This window comes from Helobdella robusta (genome assembly GCF_000326865.2).
Source record: "Helobdella robusta unplaced genomic scaffold HELROscaffold_26, whole genome shotgun sequence".
In the NCBI taxonomy this organism is placed as follows: Eukaryota; Metazoa; Annelida; class Clitellata; order Rhynchobdellida; family Glossiphoniidae; genus Helobdella; species Helobdella robusta.
In genome coordinates, this window is record NW_008704349.1 from 1,896,800 (window position 1) to 1,907,366 (window position 10,567).

At 34.6% G+C, this 10,567-nt stretch overlaps 2 protein-coding genes across 2 annotated transcripts in view; both read left to right on the plus strand.

Moving 5' to 3' along the window:
• Positions 1-3,420: 3,420 nt before the first annotated feature.
• HELRODRAFT_79879 (hypothetical protein) lies at positions 3,421-7,079 on the plus strand (the record flags this gene model as incomplete). Its single annotated transcript, XM_009020072.1, has 7 exons — positions 3,421-3,485; positions 3,952-4,079; positions 4,326-4,501; positions 4,905-5,045; positions 5,685-5,764; positions 5,930-6,183; positions 6,799-7,079. Coding segments are annotated over 7 exons (1,125 nt in total), but the record flags the coding sequence as incomplete, so codon positions are not given.
• A 1,371-nt stretch (positions 7,080-8,450) lies between these two features.
• HELRODRAFT_100028 (hypothetical protein) overlaps positions 8,451-10,567 on the plus strand; it is an 8,723-nt gene continuing 6,606 nt past the window's right edge. The window contains exons 1-2 of the mRNA XM_009020073.1: positions 8,451-8,706; positions 8,876-9,072. Coding sequence (XP_009018321.1) covers positions 8,900-9,072 — 173 coding nt within the window. The 5' untranslated portion in view covers positions 8,451-8,706; positions 8,876-8,899. The remainder of the gene's footprint in view (positions 8,707-8,875; positions 9,073-10,567) is intronic.

Sequence of the window (10,567 nt, forward strand, 5' to 3'; positions counted from 1 at the left end):
CNTACATACACACATACATACATACATACATACATACATACATACATACAAACATACATGCATACATGCATACATATATACACACATACATACATACACACATACATACATACATACATACATACAAACATACATGCATACATGCATACATATATACACACATACATACATACACACATACATACATACATACGTACATACAAACTAATATTTTAGTATTTCTGAATATTTTTTGTAGGAAAAATTTTTTCACTTCTTATTGTTATTAGGAGATTACGATAATGCATATTTTTATTATTCTTAATATGATAATAAAATTGGTACAGTGATGAGAAAAAGAAAAATATATCGCTACAACTACAACTACTAATTATGCTTCAGCTGCTCTAACTACAACTACTTCTACATCCGCTGCTGCTACTGCTTCTGCTGATTCAATTACTTCTTTTGCTCTTACTATCGTTATTTTGACTACTACTAGTACTACTACTGCTGCTGCTGCAGCCGCTGCTGCTACTACTACAAATATACTACTGCCGATAATGATAATATTACCCCACTACAATAATCGCCAATGTAATGATAAAAAAACTGAAGATGTTGATGATGATCTGGAATAAATTTGAAAAATCGACGGTTTTTGTTATTTTTCTTCATAAAATTCGATGAAATCTTCTCCTTTATTGAAAAATGGTGCCTAACAGTTAACGACGAAACCGATGTTATAACACCGAAACTCGTTTGTTTCTGATATTAACAGATCAAAAATTTATTCATTCGTTCGTTCTTTCGTTCGTTCGTTCGTTCGTTTGTTCGTTCGTTCGTTCGTTTTTTCGTTCTTTCATTTATATGTTTATTTTTTTGTTCATTCGTTTGTTCGATCTTTCATTGTTTAGTTCACACTCGCTTTATTTACATGATCAATGAATAGAGTTTGTTTATTTGCTCATTCATTCTTTCACCTATTCATCCATCTATCGCTTGTTCTATCCATCCATCATTCTACCATTTTTTTTCCATCCATCCATCCATCCATCCATCCATCCATCCATCCATCCATCCATCCATCTATCCATCGATCCATCCATCCATCCATCGATCCATCCATCCATCCATCCATCCATCCATCTATCCATCCATCCATCCATCCATCCATTCATTCAACCATTCGTTTACCTTTATCTTTATAAATGATTTTTATATTAATACATAACCTATATATATATATATATATATATATATATATACTAAGAAGATAATAATAGGTCTTATAAATAGATCATAGTTTTGCAATGTAATAAGGCGTTTGAGAACACGAATACGAAAATAAATAAATAAAAGCCAAACCTACGTCATCAGTATCATCATCATCCTCCTCATCATCATCATCGTCGTCGTCCCCGCCATCGTAATCATCACCATCATTTTCATCATCATTACCGCCATCATCATCATCGTCGTCGTCATCAGCATAAAGATGATCCTCATTGTGATGTTGCTATGGGTTATTATCATTATTATTATCATTATTATTATCATTATTATTATTATTATTATTATTTTTTTTTATCATAATCATTATCATCATCTTTGTCGTCATCTTCTTCTTCATCATCATCGTCCCACAATCATCATCTTCATCATCTTCATCATCGTTCATTACTGTATATCAAAACAATTGCTTTGTTGTTTTACTTGTATGTTTTGCAGAACACAGGGATTTATAACGGTATGTATGTATGTATGTATGTATGTATGTATGTATGTATGTATGTATGTATGTATGTATGTATGTATGTATGTATGTATGTATGTATGTATGTATGTTAAAACCTACTTTACTGATACTTTTGTTGTATGTATGTATGTATGTATGTATGCATGTATGTATGTATGTATGTATGTATGTATAAATGTAACAATTTGATACTTTTGTTGTATTTTTACACCAATGTTGTTCTTTTGTTTGTTTGTTCGTTCGTACGTTCGTTTGTTTGCACGAACAAACGCATTTGAAACACAGACATTAAACAATAATACGAGCAGTTTTCTTGCTTCGTGAATAACTTTTTTCTATCTTTGTTTATGTTATGTTAGTTTAGTTTGGTTGTTTTCGAGATATATCTATTTTATTTCTTTTTTTTTTAAATATCTGTTTTATTTCCCATCTATCTTATAAAAATAAAAACACACACGCATACATGTGTATGCGTGTATGTATATGTGTTTGTATTTATGTATGTATGTGCGCCTATATATGCATGTATATGTATGTATGTGTGTTTATTGTTATATATATGTATATATATATATATATATATATATATATATATATATGTTGTGTATGTATACGATGTATCAATATTGAAGTTAACACGTTTAAATCAATTTTGTTAGAGCATATTGTTTTGGATGTGTTCTAACTCACAAGTTTATCACGTAAATTATTTAAACAGTTATATTTTTTATTATCAATTTTTAAAAACTTCTATAACCGTATTTAAGTTTCTTGAAAAGTTTGAAAATGACTTGAATACAATCTGTTTAGTATGTTAAATTAATAAAGTTAGTTCACTGACAACTACATGCACAATGTCGATAAAAGCCAGAATAAGGTTAGTTCATCAATAGTTTCCAGATATATAGTAACAGTTTTTATGTATTTAGGCTAATCCAATTAACATAATTTATGCAGACACCTCCCACCTTGGCTCTTGCAGGGCTATGGCACCGAAGGTCCTGTCCATTGGAATGTTAATACGTCCAATGACAACCAATCGCATTCGAAAATCTCAAAAGGGTCGAGAATAATTTTTTTTTGTTTTCTAGCAAAAATTTTCAAAAAATTTGCTAATTGTTAATTAAAGATTAATAAAATTAAAATTTGATTGGTTACTGATCGAGAACCCATCAAATTTCAGGGGTAGGAGAAGTACTGCCTTCGCCACTTCACCCCTACATTCATCCTCCTTGTCCGGTTCCTCAACATCCGTTCTGGAAAATTCCATCTATCCGGTTTTATTTGGCTACAGACAGTCGATAAGTAGAACTTTACCGACAGTTAATGATGATGTGTTCGTGGCTGGTGAAGAACATGATTGTGCAAAGGTAAGTTTGAGTTGAAGTTAGCTGGTTGGTTGATTGGCTGGTTGGTTGGTTGGTTGGTTGGTTAGTTGGTTGGTTGGTTGGTTGGATGGTTGGTTGTACGCTTGCCCAATGCGTTTGTTGAATGCATGTTGTGTTGTATTTATTTATCTGCTGCTATTTGTGTATCCTTTTCTGCTATTCTAATTTTCGCGTGTATATGAATAGTTTAAATAACAGCTTCTTCAAGTTGTATAAAACTTTATTATTTATAATATTTTTATTAATTAATTATTATTTTTCATTTTTTCTTTAAACTTTTTCTGATAGGCTGGTTGTGGAAGAGTGACAATTAATGTCAGCGGACAAAGGTTCGAAACCCAGCTGAGGACTTTAAACAGGTACTTTTGGTTATAATGTAAAAGCACTTATTTAGTCTTTAATATTTTTATTTGTTCATTCATTCATTCATTCATTCATTTATTCATTCATTCATTCATTCATTCATTCATTTATTCATTCATTCATTCATTCATTCATTCATTCATTCATTCATTCATTCATTCATTCATTCATTCATTCATTCATTCATTCATTCATTCATTCATTCATTCATTCATTCATTCATTCATTCATTCATTCATTCATTCATTCATTCATTCATTCATTCATTCATTCATTCATTCGTTCATTCGTTCATTCGTTTATTCGTTCATTCATTCATTCATTCATTCATTTATTCATTCATTCAACAATTCATTTGTCTCTTTTAAACCAAAAATTTCGAGATTCAAATCTTCATTCAATCCTTTTTATTTTTCATTCGTTCACCAAATTTTTCCCATCCGTCTGATGGCTATAATGAAGATTCCCCAAAACACTGCTGGGAGATAGTGAGAAACGAGAGAGATATTGGGATAAAGTGAGGGGGGAATATTTCTTTGATAGACATAGACCTACTTTCCAGGCCATTTTGTATTTCTACCAAAGCGGAGGTAAATTATTATCTATTTTATTTTTTTTACTTTTGTTCAGTAACGACAGCAGCAGCAGTAGTATTATTATTACTAGTAGTAGTAAAAGTAGAAATAGTAGTAGTAGTAGTAGTAGTAGTAGTAGTAGAAGAAGTAGTGAAGTAGTAGTAGTAGCAGTGGCGATGGTAGTAGCAGCAGCGCTAGCCCGAAGATGAAAACAGAAATATTTTATATAATTTTAAAAAAGGTGAATTTACTCAACACTAGGTCGGCTAAGGCGCCCAGTTGAAGTACCGGAAGATGTGTTTTTGGATGAACTAAATTTTTACCAGCTCGGCGATGACGTCATTAACTCCTTCCGGCAGAAGGAGGGCATACTCGGTGACGTAGTTGACGACGACTGCCTGTACCTCCTAGACGACGATAGCGTTCAGAAAAAGGTTGTCGAGTCAGAAATCTTGTCTTTGTTGATGTTATTTCTATTAATGTGATTTACCAGCTTTGCTGAGGTTGTTGTTGTTGCAGTTGTAAATGACATTGTTGATGCTATGGATTTTGTTGGCGTTTCGGCGAATGTCTATTAATGACGTCGTTGTTGGTGTCATTGTTGTAGCTGCTGTTTACATCAAGTCTATCAAGATGTTCATCCTCAGAGGTAGTGACCCAGAAAACACTCCCGTCTATAAATACACTATTTAATTATTATAATATAAATATAAATATATATAATATGAATACATATAATATATTGATTGATTGATTGATACATACATACATACATACATTTTCCAACATTTTACTATTACATTCGTTAAATGTTATTTATTCAAAATTCGCTTCCACTAGGTCTGGTTATTCTGTGAGGAGCCAGACAGCTCCATCTACGCCAAAATCTTCGCCATCATAAGCATCATTTGCATTGTGGTCAGCGTCACCACGTTCTGTCTGGAAACAATTCCCAGCATACCTAACCCACAATGCGTTAATGTTACGCTACCAGCTGCTTCTGACGATTTTGCCACTACTACTATTACTACTGCTGCTACTACTACTACTACTACAAATAATAATAATAATAATAATAGTGGTAATAACAGCAGAAACCACGGTGAAATTTTTAGTAGTAGCTCTACTGTTAGTAACAGTAATGGTAGTAGTATTATTAGAAAAATAAGAAGTAGTAGTAGCAGCAGCGGCGGCGGCAGAAGTAGTAGTAGTAGTAGTAGTATTAATGGTAGTAGTAATGTTGATGGTGATAATGGTGGCGACAACATTGGCAGCGATGCAGTGATGTACAATAATGATAGTCGGATGATGCTGTTGTCGACGCCTTTGACTGCCTCTACCTTGAAGCCTGGTTTGTTTGTGTGTTTTTGTCTTTTTGTCTTTTTCTCTCTCTCTTTTCTTTTATTTCTCATTATCTCTCTCTTTTTTTTCTTGTAGTTTTTTTGTTTCTACTTACTTGTTTGAACAAATACGTGTTGTGAATTTTTTTACTAGCAATTTTCATGAATGACTATGGCCGTAATAATGCCACTGCTACTACTACTACTAATACTACAATTAACACTGCTTTTATTACTACTGCTGCTGCTACCGCTACCACAACCACTAGGTGAGATTCAGTTGCGTCACAACTATGCCAATCCATTTTACGTCGTTGAAACCATCTGCGTTATATGGTTCACATTTGAGTTTTTACTGCGGTTAGGACTTTAAAAAAATCTTTTTTTAGTACTTTTGTTTTTATTAGTTGAAATTTAACAAACCGACCACTCATTTAACCAACCAATCAACCAACTAATCAAGCAATCAGCAAACCAACCAACCAACCAACCAACCAGCCATCAAACTAACCAATCAACAAACAGTCTCATATCAAGCCCGTCAAAAAAGGCTTTCGCTCGCAGCATAATGAACATCTTTGACCTCCTAGCCATATTACCTTACTTTGTGGTCCTAGCAATGCAACTGAACGATGATTCTTGTAATGACGACCGGAGCGCCGGAGAGTCCATCGTTATCGTCAGGATTTTACGAGTTGTCAGGATTTTCAAGTTGTCGAAACATTCGCAAGGTCTAAGGATTTTAGGGCTGACCATAAAGACTAGCATGCATGAGTTGGGTTAGTGCTGGTTGGATGGTTGGTTGGTTGGTTGGTTGGTTGATTGGTTGGTTGGTTGGTTGGTTGGTTGATTGGTTGGTGGTTGTTTTGCTTAGTACATGAATGAATGGATTGGTGAATCAACGAATGATTGAATGAATAGATAAATGAACGGTCTATGAACGAATAAACGAAAGAAGTGAATGAATGAAGATTGCATAGACAAACAAATTATTTAATTACACAAATAAACTTTTTCTAAAGACCAACTTTTTATGGGATCAATCGATGTTTTTATAGGAGAGTATGTCTGGCTGGCTCGTTTTATTAATGTAGTTAATGTCATCTTTTATGTTCGTTTGTAAGTTGTTGTTGTTGTTGTTTGTGACGTAGTCGTTATTATTGTTATTTTTCGTGTTACTGATGTTTTTATTGTTACTGTTGCTTATATTGATGATGAATGCATAGACAAACCAATGATTAACAACTCTCAATATTCTACATTAAAGAAAATCACAAATTAAATGTAACAATAACAGCGGCAATAACATATGGTATAACAATAAAACCCCTACGCTAATGATTATGCATAATATAATAATAATAATAATAATAACAATAATAATAATAAACCAGGAATGTTCTTCTTCTTCCTAATCGTTGCCATGGTGATATTCAGCTCGGCGGTCTACTACGCTGAAGCAGGGGAGCAAAACACCCAGCTTAACTCCATACCCGAAGCTTTCTGGTGGGCCGTCGTCACCATGACGACCGTGGGCTACGGTGACGTCACGCCCGTGGGAGTGTGGGGTAAATTGGTGGGCACCTTCTGCGTGATAGCCGGGGTGCTGACTATAGCCCTGCCCGTTCCAGTTGTGGTTGCAAATTTTAATAACTTTTATAGGCACGAGATTTGAGTGAGTGAGAGTAACGGTGATGATAACAATGACGGCGATGATGATGACGATGATGATAATGATGAAGGTGATGATGTTGATGATTATGTTGATGAAGATAATGGTGGTGATGATGATAATGATGGTAATGATGGTGAGGATGATAATGATGATGGTGATTAATGGTGGTTATAATGATCCTGATGATGATGATGATGATGATGATGATGATGATGATGATAGTGGTAATCGTACAATGCTTGTGAAAACAGTGATAACTTTAGAGATAGAACTTTTTCTAGATAGTATCAATTTTATTCAGTTTGTTTTTTATCATTCCTTCGTTTCAAAAACAAAATATATCATTGAAAGCTTGAGTGATAGTGATAAGCTTGTTGAAATATGACGACGACGATGATAATGTTGATGACGACGATGATGATAATATAGTAAGTACACACACACATACATACAGACCTCTGAATAATATATGATTGTACATACATATCCATACACACATACAAATACGTATACAAACATCCATACCTGCTTACATAAAACCATCTTGAATTATAGATGTCTGTAGACACACAGTTACACACACACCACACACACACACACACACACACACACACACAAACATTGTTATACAAACTATATGTACTTACATAATTTACCTGTAAGATGTTTATTGTATTTATATCTGAAGATGTGTTATATAACTCATAAGATTGACGATAACAAATATAGAGTAGCACTAGATCAATCCTTTTAATTATTGTTTTATTATTTTTATTATTGTTAATGTTGTTTTTTAATTATTATTGTTGTTATTTAATTATTATTATTATTATTATTATTTTTTTTTTTATCAAGCTACGCTTCTATCGACAAGTGGTTTCAACAGTTAACTATTTTTATATGCAATAATTTTAACCTCGAACACATTCTTTAAACACACACACAACACACAGAAAGAAAGAGAGAGAGAGAGAGAGAGAGAGAGAGAGAAAGAGAAAGAGAGAAAGATATATACGCACACACATACACACACAGATACGCACAAATATACAACAAAAACTCACGTACCTACAGTTTAATCAGTTATCAGTTAGTCAATTTCTAGAAGACTACATAAGTAGTTTTTGTAGACTTTTGAAAAATATCTTAAAAATTTAACGAAGTTTTGATACATTCACAACCACATACATTCACACACACACACCCATACACTCATACGTACACAACATACACTCATACGTACACAACACACACACACACACACACACACATAACTAACAATAGTTATATAACTCTTCAAACACACACATACACACACACAAACTTATATAAGCATATCATCATAGAATAAGTCAAGTTGTATTAGCGAACTCGCCGAATTTACTTTTATTTAAAAATTAATAAATAAAAAATTAATAAATTAAATAATAATAATAGTAATAAATGATATCAATAATTAATAAATTTTTCATTGTTGAACATAACTCTGAAGGCAATGTAAAAAGTTGATGGTCGTCTTCATTTGAGAGGATATAACATTATGACATTAATTTTGATCCGATCATCAATTGACTATAATTAAAAACATCAACTAAAACAACAACAACAACACTTTCACTAACACAACAACACCAACGACAACAACAACAACACTATCAACAAATACAACACAAAAAACAGCAGCAACAACAACAACACCATCAACAACTACAACAACACCAACGACAACAAAAACAACAACACTATCAACAAATACAACACCAAAAACAGCAACAACAACAACAACAACACCATCAACAACTACAACAACAACGACAAAAATGTCAACGATCAGTTTCCACAAAGTTGGCTTCTACGTCAAGATGAGAGATAGGAAGGGGTCCAAAAAATGTTGTGGAGAGGTCATCAGCAAGCCGATCCTTAGCGACGTTAGTGGGATATTCCGACCAGGAATGAACGCTATCTTGGGACCAACCGGAAGTGGAAAGACAACGTATTTATCTATTTGTTTTTTTATGGTTTTTTTTTATCTTTGGTCTGTTGGTTATTGTTTTTGATTTAGTTTTTTTTAATTTTTGTTGGTACATTGGTACACAAATACTTACGTACATAAAATATGATCGATATGCTTACTATAAATAAAAGAAAGTTGTCAAAATATGAACTGAAGTCTGTTGATTCAAATTTTTTCTGTGGGCGAAAGACAAACCTCAAGATTGGATCTCGAAGCTTTGTTGTCGTTGGGCCATGGTTGTGGAATGGCTTTCCAAACACTTTGCGCATTGGTGATTTTACTCTGAGTCAGTTTATGAGACAGTTTATGAACCTATCTGTTCAGCTCTTAATGGCATTTAATATATAGAAGCGCCTGTGACGATTGTTTTCTAAATTGGCGTTCTGTAAATGTAATGAAAATACAATGTAAATACATACATACATACATACATACATACATACATACATACATACATACATACATACATACATACATACATACATACATACATACATACATACATACATACATACATACATACATACATACATGCATACATGCATACATGCATACATACATACATACATACGTACTGTCTATGTTTCGACCATCTTTTCGTTGCCGCGATATTCTTCCCCCAGCGTCCGCCCCTGGGGACCGTACGCACGTCCAAATTTTGAACGAAGAATATAAAAAAATCTTTCAAAATTTGTTGTCTTCATGCGGCGACGACTTTTCCACCGCTCGTTTGTTGGCCATGTCCAGCGTTGCCAGCTGTGGGTGGTTGAGATCGTGGCCTAACACCTCTGTGGGCACCAGGCTTGACGACGAGTCTGTAAGATTTGCCATTGGCTTCAGACTTGGCCTGGTCATTCAAAATAAATACACGTGCCGATGCGGCGCTGAGGCGGACGAGTTTGGGCACCACGGTTTGGTTTGTCGCCTGGGTGGGGGCCGTCAACTACGTCACTCAGCGCTAAACGACTACATTTGTCGGCTCTTCTCCAAGGCTTCAATCCCGGTTCTCAAGGAACCATCCGGCATTTCTGCGCATGATGGTAGGCGACCGGACGGATGCACACTAATACCTTGGAGAGCCGGCAGATGTTTGGCGTGGGATGTTACGGTCCCTTGCACCCTCGCCGAACGATACGTAAACCTGACAAGTAAAGAATGCGGTTTGGCCGCGGCCAGGGCAGCGGACGAGAAAATGAAAAAATATGGGAATGCCCTCCCCTCGATGGAATTCTTGCCAATATGCATCGAGGTTCTCGGCCCGATGGACCCCAACACCCTTAAATTTCTTAAGGAAATAGGCAAAAGGATCAGTGTCAGATCAGGTGACAGCAGGGAACTGTTTTTTGCAACCAACCACATTTCGTGCTTGTTGCAGCGGTTCCTGCGTGTCTGTGTGCTTGAAAATATCCAACTGAATGCCGACATGTGCAATTAACGACAAATCAAAGTGTTAATCCATTGTTACTTGATGTTG